This window comes from Paramisgurnus dabryanus, chromosome 8 (assembly GCF_030506205.2).
Source record: "Paramisgurnus dabryanus chromosome 8, PD_genome_1.1, whole genome shotgun sequence".
NCBI lineage: Eukaryota > Metazoa > Chordata > Actinopteri > Cypriniformes > Cobitidae > Paramisgurnus > Paramisgurnus dabryanus.
Window position 1 is genome coordinate 5365862 of NC_133344.1, and position 12257 is coordinate 5378118.

Sequence of the window (12257 nt, forward strand, 5' to 3'; positions counted from 1 at the left end):
TCAAACTACACCGCTCCAGCAGCGCACGTGTCACTGATATAAACGCGAGTTTTGTCTTAGCTTGCTTAAAGTTCAGAAAACTTTACAACTATTAGCATTATGTGCAAGAAGAACTCTTTATTTGGCGACCCGTTGCGCGCACCTCAAGAAACCTCTGCCCGTGAGAGACCGGCTGCATGAGCACAGAGAGGGAGAGAGAGAGAGAGAGAGAGAGAGCGAGAGAGTTTCGCTGGAGACCTGCGGTGGATTCACTGGCGCTTATTATAAAAATAACACAAATAACTCGTTTATTTGTTATGAGTGGATTATTTTACATATAGATCGCAGCTTTGAGCGTTTCTAGAGTTTTCAAAACAACCGCTTGCTTAACGTTACTGACCGCTATGTTCGTTGTTTTAATGTCCTTCCACCTCGCGCGCATGCGTGAATTCAATGACGCGGCAAGTTGAAGTTATTAATTAATAAATCGATTCTCTAGTTAAGGATCGATCTTTAGAAATTAACATGAAAATCGATTCAGAATCGGTGAATCGATTTTTTCAACACAGCCCTACAGTACACATGTTGGACATCAGTGGGTTTCTGTGCTAATACAGGGCTCAACATTAAGGACTGCCCGGGGCAAGCGTGAGAGACATTCGGGCCAATAAAAATTGTCACTTGCCCGATTGAGCCAGTGCTTCACCCTCAGTCACTAAAAGATATTTTCCTCAATGTATATTATTTAACATCTTGGAAGCAGACATTCACTTGGGTAAAACACGACAAAAGAAACGATGCAATATTTTTCACAGTGTGCTGTCAGTTTACAGGTAAAGCAGAAAAGTTGGGAGCCTTTTTTCGTGAGAACATGTCTGTTGTATATCTATACAATTATAGTTGACTTTTGAATTTTTATTTTTAAATATGTAACACTGACTTTTTTTTATTGGGACCAGAAAAAATTGTGAAAACCTGAACCACTGGCCCGACTGGGCCAGTATAAAAAATAATATATAATATAATAATAATAATGAATCAACCATACACAACTTTACTTGAATTTTTTTTATGTATTTTAACATCCTGGATGATAGAATTAGATGGGAATGACGTCATTACGTAAAGTACGTTAAAGAACTGATGAATCGGTTTTTTGAACCGGTTCTTTGAAACAAACTGTTCCCAAAAAGAGTCGGACTCCTCATCACTATACAGAATCTCAATTCTTCATCCTTCTTTGTGTAAATAAGAGTGAAAAGACAATTTAATTGTTTCATGTTTCTTTCAGGTGTGAAGAGTGATTCATGTTTGGATATAGAAATAACATCCTCAACATCAAAAGAGCGACTGACAGCACAAACTCTTTCCTGCATCACCTGTGGAAAGACATTCAGCTCACAGAGACATTTAGAGAGACATGAGAGAAAACACACAGAACAGAAACTCTTCACCAGATCTGAGATCAGCTTTACTACCTTACAAGAGAAGAAACTTCATTCAGAAGACCACAGAGAGAAGAAGAAGAAGAAGCAGTTTCACTGTGAGCAGTGTGGGAGGATTTGTGTCTCTTCCTCTGATCTAAATGTTCACATGAGGACACACAGTGATGAAAAGCCTTTCAATTGCACTGAATGTGGAAAATACTTCAGAACCAAACACAATCTTAAAGTTCATAAGAAAATTCACATTGAAGAGAAACCTTTTCATTGTAGTGTCTGTGGGAAGAGTTTTAGGCACTGGGATAACTTATATAAGCATAAGAGAATTCATACAGGTGAAAAACCTTTCAAATGCTCTCAGTGTGACAAGACGTTTGCTTGTTCAAGTAACTTAATAGTTCATCAGAGACTTCACACTGGAGAGAAACCTTATCTCTGTAGTCTCTGTGGGAAGAGTTTTAGTCATCACACTTCATTACTAAATCACCAGAGAATTCATACAGGAGAAAAACCTTTCAAATGCTCTCAGTGTGACAAGACATTTGCTCAGTCAGGTTCCTTAAAATCTCATCAAAGAGTTCATACTGGTGAGAAACCTCATCACTGTAGTGTCTGTGGGGACAGTTTTAGTGTAAAGGCTACCTTACTAAATCACAATAGAATTCATACAGGTGAAAAACCTTTCAAATGCTCTCAGTGTGACAAGACGTTTGCTTGTTCAAGTAGCTTAATAGTTCATCAGAGACTTCATACAGGTGAAAAACCTTTCATATGCTCTCAGTGTGACAGGATGTTTACTTGTTCATGTAACTTAAAAGCCCATCAGAGAATTCATACAGGAGAGAAACCTTAACACTGTAATGTCTGTGGGAAGAGTTAATCAACAGTCAAACTTTGTAAAGCACCAGTGACCTTAATAAGGTTATGACACCAAAAACTTGTATAAAGTTTTAAATATTGTTTAAAGTTAATAGTAAAATAAGAACAAAATCTAATTATGAGCAATATCGCAGATAAATAGAACAGAACAAACATACAAATGAAATAAAACAGTGCTGCTCATGTTTTTAGATTAACAGTACTGTATTATGGAGGACGAAAAATGACTTAAGGCTGGTTCAGACGGTACGAATTTAAAATCGTCGGCCGATTTTCCAACCCTGAGAGACCCCACACACGCCGATAAAACATCGCGGGTCTAACAGTTTTGGTCGTACAGTTAGTGGTGCGCCACCACATGGCAAAATCAACACATCACACACGAACCGATTTGACTCCCGAGCAGTCCCAGGTCAGACGGGAAATCTCGCAAAATCTCTCGAGATCAAACGTGATTTCAGAGTAAACAATCATGGTGGACGAAGAGGATGCAGTGGCGATAGTTTGCAGTTTGTTTTTAACCGACAAAAAACGTTCTCAAAAGAAAAGGCGATGGTCAAAGAAGCGGAGACAAGACAACGGGAGCATGGACTATACTTGCTACATCATGATATGGATGTGAGTTTACATGACACCGGTACATCCTCGCTTCCTCGTCACCTCGCTTTCTGATTGGCTACACGTCACAGTCCACAGGCTGCATGCTCGTTTGTCCCCGGGAGACACCACACACGAGAAGAAATCGGGCAAAAAAAATCCAACATGTTGGATATCCCCGATTTGAGATCGGAGCGGTCCCGAGGTGCTTCCGAGTAGACGAGAGCAGTCTAAACACACCACACACGGCAAGAAAATCTGATCAGTTTATTTTACGATTATCGGAGCATCCTTAAGATTGTCGGAAGGGGTGAATCGGGGCTAAAATCGGCCTAATTATCCTGCCGTGTGAACCAGCCATTAAAGGTCCCATATTTGAAAGCTTTCTAGTTTTATTTTAGGTTATGATGTCCTTAAAGGGATAGTTCACACAAAAATGAAATTTCTATTATTTTTTACTCACTTTCATGTTGTTACAAACCTGTATAGATTTCTTTGTTCTGATGAGGGAAGATATTTTGAGGAAAGTTTGAAGAAAAGACATTTGTATTTGTATTACTACATTGTAGTATTATTTTTTCTTACTATGAAAGTGTTGTTTTTTAATGTTTTTTTATGAGTGAAATACACATTTGAAGTAAAGTTACCCATGGAAGTAATCTAAGTGTTATTTTCTGTACACTAAATGGCATACCTGCAAACTAGTCGCTTTTCGGCGAAAACAGCCATTTTGAATTGAAAAAGGTCATCCACGTGAATCATGTAAATCCAAAGAGTTATTGTTTTTTTGGGGGGGGTCTCAACTTCCCATAAACGGGAGTTTCAAAAACCTACTGCGGTCTGCTTCACAAAAACAATAAAAGCTCTTTGGTCATCACAGCGTGGTTAAGGTTAGGATAACCGATTGGTCAATGGATGGGACCTGAACAAATGGGGCTACGTGAAGGGCGGGTCTTCGCGTTGCCAGCAGCTTCTCTAAAAAGGCCTTGGCTGCATCAGCTTTCCTGCGGATGAATTAAACTTTTCACGCTACTGCTACCCACCAGAGGCCGTTTAAGGGGTTGCGGGCGCGCATACAATGTGTCACCTTTTTCAGCCCTTCTGAGTTTGCAGGTATGAAATGGGCCAGTGTATGTAACTTAAGAAAAAACGTTTGATTTCCACCAGATATTTTATCAAAACTTGTGGCTACCAAAGACTTTAGAATTACAAAGCATCACATAACCGTCTACAATATATAATTTTAGTTTTCTCTGGCTTCATGATGTAACTTAAAATTAGAGCTGCATGATAAATCACATGCGATTGTCTTGCGCATCTCGTGAGTAAAGCGGCAGCTGGTTCAGAAAGCAGGTGATGCCGTTTTACTATTAATCTATGGCAGGTATTCCATATGGTGGATAAAATGTGCAAATAAACGTCCAATCGAGGAATGGCTAATCGAACGTCTGACCAAACATTTTTAAATTTTAGTGCCTAGCAGCATGTGCTAGGGTTCTTTAAGTTGTTGCTAGGGTATTATAGGTGGTTTCTATGCTTTTTCTCTTGCATTCTGTGTGGTGGCTAGGGTTCTTTAAGTGGTTGCTAGGCTGTTTCTGTTGCATTCTGTTTGGTTGCTAGGCTGTTGCTAGGCTTCTTTAAGTGGTTGCTAGGCTGTTTCTCTTGCATTCTGTGTGGTTGGTAGGCTTTTACTGGGGTTTTATGCATGGTTGCTAGGCTGGTTCTGTCGCATTCTGGTTGGTTGCTATGCTATTGCTAGGTCTTTTTAAGTGGTTGCTAGGGTGTAGCTATGGTTTTTTATGTGATTGCTAGACTGTTGCTAGGCTATAGTGTATTATGGGTGGTTGTTGCTAGCCTGTTTCTGTTGCATTTTGTGTCTGTTTAAGTTGTTGCTGGGGTATAATGGGTGGTTGCTAGGCTGTTTCTATTGAATTCTGTGTCTGTTTTAAGTCGTTGCTAGCCCCACAATAACGAGCCGTCTGGCAACAAGTCAGTTATTGAAGTAACCAGCCGCAACCAAAATAGCATCTAAATAAACAACATTACTAACAACGTTGTGCACTTCATCAACAGCCGCACCAATGAGACGCTCCCGTTAAACATCTGTTTGAAGCATATCTCTCCACTTTTTAACACATACAAGCAATTCAGGAGAACCGAACTTTTTGACTCCACTAACTGCCTCAAGCAAAACTCTTGGACGTCTTTTAGAGAGTCTATGCTGCGAACTTTGCATATTTTTGAGAATCCAATGTTTAGCTGATCGTGATAACCGGTCATTATTATCCACGTGAACATGATTGATTTTCTTCCTCAATGGAACGTCAGACCTTTGTTTTCCAGGGACCGAAACTAATCGTGATACTCGTCTCCCGGACATCCAGTTTATTACAACCAATCAAAGATGACTTGGACATTCTCACAGGGTTTCCAGAAAAGTGTACGAAAAACATCACAGGGGCCGGTTGCACCAGCTGTGCGTAAGTTACAACGTAGCCTAGTTACGACGTAAATGGGCACTAAGTTACAACTTACGCACTACTAAATGTTTTTGTGTTGCACCATTAAACTTAGTTTAAACATATCAATACGTTGTAACTAAATATTTACGGAAGCCCCTGTCCATGAATAACGATTGGAATAGGATGTCTGCCAGATTACATCGATGAGCTCGTAATTAATTATGAAGAGCTGCAGGTTCGTCAACGAGTTTTCAAGAGCTGTTTAATTTTCTGTGTATCTATCAATTAAAATAAGATTTAAAATTTCTTCCTGTTTATTTTCTCCTCCATGTGTGAGATAGATATTTTCAATTAAAAGTGTAATGTTTTGAGTTCGATAACGTTGCTTTAACGTCTTTTTTAACTTTCAGTTTAGGCGAGTCAAGAATGAGTTTGAAATTACGTACTGTTCAGACTATTTCCTGTTTACCCATTATAAGGCTTGTCATTGGGTTAAGAAAAATAGACGTCATTCTATGCGACAACGCATTACTTTACGGAGAGCTTACGACCTACTAGCTACGTTCTGCCTTAAGAACAAATGGTGCAACCGAATAAAGTAAAGAGTTAGTTATAAACTAGCTAGTAGTTACTAAGCCTCTAGTTTGGACTTTACGTCCCAGTTTAAGAACTTACGAATGACTGGTGCAACCCTACCCAGACGTTTAGCCAACACTCTGTGGGCGTGACGTCTGAGGCTGAGACTACCAAGCCAGTGGCAGAGCATTATGCGTTCCAGGCAGGTTTTTGAACACGTGAATTACGACTTCAAAACCACGACTTACGACTCTAAACTGGGAGTATGCGTTCCAGGCAGCCTGTAACCCGTGTTTTTACAACCTTCTACCTGTGAAAGTGCACTGGAACGGCAGTCAAACCCGTGACTTCCCACCCGTAAACTCGTACTAGATCGATGTACTCCCAGTTCAGAGTCGTGGTTTTGAAGTCGTGATTTACGGGTTACAGGTTGCCTGGAACGCAGCATTACACCCGGCATGAAATGTACTGTTTTGACGGTGAGTCTGTCGTTCGTCATGTGAAATGATTGTAGATTTAGTTCATACTAGTGCTGTGACGGATCGCAGTTGAGCCGATCACGACCCGCGGTTTGGCTCGCATGCTATTTGCGGATTATTATGCAAATTTAAATAGGGAAAGTTTATCATTTGCACATGTTTCTAAGGCTTGCAAATGTTAACATTCAAGTGATTTTAAACAATTTAACCGCAAAAAGGCGCTAAAGTGAGCAGATTTTTGTACGCACATGCGGTTAAATGTGTCCAGTCCAGCTCCAGTCAGACGTAACTTAATCATCCCTTCAAAGATCAGAACTCCTCATGTGTAAACTACAGAGAGAGTCGCGCTGTGTCTCATACTGTAGTCCATTAATACATTTGCTGAGTAGAGCAATGAAAAACAACGTAACGTTTTTATGTGAAGTGACTGTTTTATGCTGCATCTTCATCCTGAAGCACCATTTGGAATTCGCCCTCCGCCTGCGTGTGTGCACGCGTTTAAGTGCCCTCAGTAGTGCACATACGGAGAGAGACGTTAAAAAATAAGCCAACATAAAATCTTTCTGTTCTTGACAGGGCATATACACAAAAAATTATCTCACAGTATTATTTTTCTAACAAAAACATTTGTTTATGTTTTAAGTGAATTATAGAATCAGTCTGTGCTTATTTGTTCTTAAACAGACAGTAACCTCAATTAACCTACTTAAGTCGGCTCTAAAATAATAATAATAATATTTAATTTCGTACAATAAAGACAGTGTTATTATTCATTTAATTCGATTTCTGTACCTAATGCTAATTTTAGACCATTAATGTGCAACTTTGTTTTTTTATAAATGTTTGTAATTTATTTATTTGTTATTAGATTTTTCCCACCTTTTTTTTTGCTGATCCGAAAAATGATCAGGTTGTAAATGTGTCTGTGAAAGCAAATATAGTGTAGTTACAGTAACTACAGTAGGTGCGTCAGAAATGATTAATGATTTTTCACCCAAAAATGAAAATTCTGTCATCATTTACTCACTATTGTGTTGATACAAACCTGTATAAATTTCTTTATGATGAGCACAAAGGAAGATATTTTGAGAAATGTTTGTAACAAAACCGTCTGTGGACCCCATTCACTTCCATAGTAGGAAAAAAGAATACTATGATAGTAAATGGGGTCCACAAACAGTTTGGTTACAGACATTTCCCAAAATATCTTCCCTTGTGTACATCAGAACAAAGAAATTTAAGCGGGTTTGTAACAACATATAATTGAGTAAATGATGACACAATTTTCATTTTTGGGTGAACTATCCCTTTAAACCAGAGGGGACATGCATTACAATTTATTTACAGTACACAGACTGTTAAAACCAGCTTCAACTGGAAGTAAGTAAAAGTGTTAAATGTTTAAAACGAGAGTGTTTTGATCATTAACAAATATTGATGTGCAATTGTTCAGTCATTGAGACTGTAATCTAATCTAAGGCTTTTTTAATCCCTTCTGGAAAGTGATTTATTATACAACCCACATACAGGCAGATATTTTGCTATTGAATGTTGTGTAAGTGCAGTTTATAGGAAATGGGTCTAATATCCATTTTTTCTTCAAAATCAAAATATCGGCTTATGACCCCCCCCCCCCCCCCCCCGAGTTAATATCGGCTCCGCCCCCCAAAAATCTATATCGGTCGGGCTCTAGTAATGTGCCAAGCTGTTAAACAGTGTATGTGTGTATGGGTCCGGCAGCAAACAAACTGTTCAGAACTATATACAATAGTGTTAATTTGTGTTGTTTTTCATATTTTATTTACACATATATCATTTTTATATCACATTTGTCTCTTTTATAGACTCTTTTGTTATGTGTCAAACTCGTTTATTTTATATTTTGTGCTATGTGATTTTACAAATTGGTTTTAAAGTCTTAATGTCATGAGACCATAATGTCATTATTAATTGTCACACTGAGAAAGGAACTGTTCAGATAATTCAGATAATAAATGCTTTGTTCATTTTTACAATGATTACATCTCCTGACTTCTGCTACTGGCTTATTCTCTGGGCTGATAAATTAAAGTTTATATATTATTCAGTATTTTGTCAGTCTTTTTATTCTTTCTAGGAACGCTAAAGGACCTGTTATTGCATTGAGAGCATCTTGACCAGATGCACAGTGTGATATGGTAGCACATAGAAATGAACTGCAATAGACGGCCAATCGACCTTTTGCGAGTACATGTCACAGTTATGTCACTGCAAGCTGCACACGCAATGTGGTTGCAGCAAAACAGTGGCATTGAATTACACACGAGTGCAACGAGCATGATAACTCACTAGAAAATGTCTTGTTCCGTCAATCCGTCAATGTCCCGCCCCCAAAGTCCCAAAACTCATCTTCATCGAGCGAGCGCGTGTGGTGCAGCTGTGAGAGCATAGAGAGAGTCGAGCGAGCGCTCATCCAAGCCTTTGCTCGCGTGACTGCATTTGTGCGCGCTGAGCGGAGGTGCGCTCTCGCGAGGACGCTTTTCCGCGCGCGAATTGTGTTCTGCGCGCTCGCGGGGACGCTTTTCCGCGCGCGGATAGTGTTCTGCGCGCTCGCGAGGACGCTTGTCCGCGCGCGAATAGTGTTCTGCCCGCTCGTATCTTGCGCTCGCGCGTGGTTTTTGTGCGCGCGACTTTTGGGTCTGATTAAACGCCATAGAAAAAAAACAAGTCAGTGGCAAGTCAGTTCCTGAATAACAGGACACAAACTTTAAAAAGTCAAATTCACTTCTCAGAGGCACAGAACTGTTCCTGAAACTGACGTTCTCCCCAAACTGAAATTAAACACAGTGTTTCGAGTTTTTCTCGTCTGTGTCATGTTGATATCAAGAAGCAACGTGCACATGACGACGAGAGAGGTGACCTGCTGCGCAATCGAGTTACCCCTCCCACTTCTGAATGTTTAACTGAGATTTCTAATCCCGTCCGAATTGACCATCAATATTACAGACGTCCTGTGGTAAAATTACATTACGCCATCAACAACCGTAAAACTAATCCCATCCGAATAGGGCTATAGTCTGCTCATTTTATGTCTGACAACAGAACTGATAATATGTAAATAATAGCAATCAGTTGTTTTAAAATGCAATATAAGGGGACAGATCAAAGAGTAGAAGTGAAACATATTTCAGGTGCCAACACTCGATCAAACCGGATCAAACGCAAACACGTGATGACGTCACATATATGCTAATAAGAGTGTGACGTCATCACCGCCACAAGTCTCTCAAAATCCTGTGGGAAACACTGGATTACATAAACAGGCATTATTTGTTTTCGATTATATTTAGCTTGTTTAAAAGTCCAATAATAGTTTTATTTATTTATTTTATTTAATAATAGACAATGAATTTCAAACTTAATCAATCATATTAATATAAGTACATATGCATATAAATACATTGATATAATACGTAGGCTCTAAAGACGTATTTTATACTTTATACAATAATAGTTCATACAATAATAGTTTTCTTTATTTTACTTCAGTTAGAAATTCCTTAATTTAATTATTAAGTTACTGAACTAATCATATTTTTATTAATATAAGTACATATGCGTATAAATTAATATAATACGTATAGAAGTATTTTTTTGAACAAAGTGCCTCTCGACCAATCTGACTCCTTCACGCGACTGACTGTCACTGCCTGCACTTTCAACTGTCCTCGCGGCTGCTGCAACTTTCGCTCTCTTAATCAACTCTATAAAACAAAAAGGTGCTATTGTCTTTGTGCATATAGATGAATTAGATAAATTAATAGAAACAATACAACGTCAGAATATTTCGCGGAGGTTTTAGCTGCTGCCAGCACAATGAGAGCCTACAGTATAAAAACAAGATGCTGCAGCCAATGAGCAGCCGGCGGCGGGTGGCTGCAGCCTAGGAGCAGCCGGCGGGGGCTGGCTGCAGGATGACTCAACCTCCTCGCTCATGTTTTATCAGACAACTACTAACGTTACTCAAGATTTTGCTTTAGTATAATTTTAGGGGAAACTAAAGCGGATTCGGGATTAAGATTTAGTTTCAGTATGATTTTCGGGACAATTAGAGCAGGATTCGGGACAGCAGCTTAGATTTCGGGACTGTCCCGAATTTTTCGGGACGTCTGGTCACCCTAGCTAAAACTATCAGTCAAACGTCTTGCAACGGTAAATATAAATATCTTCTTGTTCGAGTAGGGCACATGTGAAACAATACAGAATGCACGACCGGGTTTTTACCGCTCATTTGCATGAAGCGTCTTAGGTAGGGGAGAGTGGGGCAAAGTGAGCCAGTGGGTAAGTTGACCCACCCCCTGTATCTAGGCTACCATACAGATTTGTAGCCGTCTGACCACAAATCCAGGTAACAACCATCATTTCTATTTGACTATGGTAAAGAGAAGCACAAGTTAAAGAGATAAGTATGATTTTTTTTACAAAAAACTGTTTTTATCCCATCAAAGTTAAATTTATACATGTGAAGTATAATGGCTGTTATGTTAAAGCAAATTTATCCAGGTCTAAATATTTATACCATACATATTGGTGATAGGCTAATGTATAAAACCAGGTCAATGATTTAGCTAAAGATTAGCCTGAATTACTAAACTAGGCAGTTTTTCCCAAAATGGTGGCCGTGGGGCAAAGTGAACCAAAAGCTGTGGGGTAAACTGAACCAGCGGTTCAATGTACCCCACCATGATGTTTAGTTAAAAAAAAATTAAATAGAGCAATCAACATTATTATTATTATTACCCTTCCAAATAGGGCAAAAATAGACAATTTCATTAAAATGACAAATCCTAGGGTTGTAAATGGACATTTAAAAACATTTCTGGATAATGTTTGCACTTAAAAAAAGTTACATACCTTCTATGTAAATATCAAAGAACAACACATTATTTCAATGCATTCTTTGGCACCCTTAAAATTAAATTTAAGAATGGTGTGAATTTTTTAACTATGTTTGGGTTTAAACAAAAAAGTCAGTGGGTCAGTTTACCCCTTCACATGGATCAACTTACCCCTCAGCTGGGGCAAGTTGAGCCACAAGAGCACTTTTTTTTGAGAAGCCACCTTTTCAAAGCCCTTTGTTATAACGGCATTCTTATCATTTCATTTGACAGGAGACATCATTAAATAAAGGTTGATGTTTTTGTTTGACTTCTGTCTCATTTTTTCAGGCAGATAAGGCAACATATGTAAAAATTGGCTCATCTTACCCCGCTCTCCCCTAAAGTCAACAAATTTTACTCAGAACCGCGAGAAGACAAAAACTTGTATTTCTGAAATGTAATAATTTTTATTCGATGATAATATGCTTTGGAATTTATGTTTTCCAAAGAAAAACACGGATAAAATAGATATGTGGTCAGTGGACATTGGCATGAATGATCTACGTATCCTTTCGGTGTTATTTGGCAGTCTGTAAAACGACAGATCCGAATTCTTGTTAAATCTGTTAGTACAGTCTATCGCACAACAGCCTGTTCCCATTTAGACGCGTTTTCATCGTATTTTCGCTGATTCTGTACTCAAATTCTGCCGCTCTGTATTTTACCACTCAGTGGGCGTAACCGCTGTCATTTTCGCCAATGGTGACATCACGTGCATAACCTCTATTGATATCCCAAGGAGTTCACACCTCAGTTCAGAAGATGGCGGTAATGCACACTGTTTGCAAACTGCCAGTAAAACTACCGAAGAAGAAGAAGCGCCTTCTCCAAAACAGCAGGAGGCGCTGCAGCTCTTTAATCCGCAGATAAACTCCAGAAAGAAAGAAAGAAAGAAAGAAAGAAAGAAAGAAAGAAAGAAAGAAA

General features: G+C 38.9%; 1 protein-coding gene across 1 annotated transcript; it reads left to right on the forward strand.

Moving 5' to 3' along the window:
• The first annotated feature begins 552 nt into the window (after positions 1 to 552).
• On the forward strand, positions 553 to 5907 carry LOC135771734 (uncharacterized). The gene has a single exon (XM_065282120.2). The coding sequence runs from the start codon at positions 1258 to 1260 to the stop codon at positions 2272 to 2274; it is 1017 nt and encodes a 338-aa protein (XP_065138192.2). The 5' UTR covers positions 553 to 1257; the 3' UTR covers positions 2275 to 5907.
• Positions 5908 to 12257: the final 6350 nt, after the last annotated feature.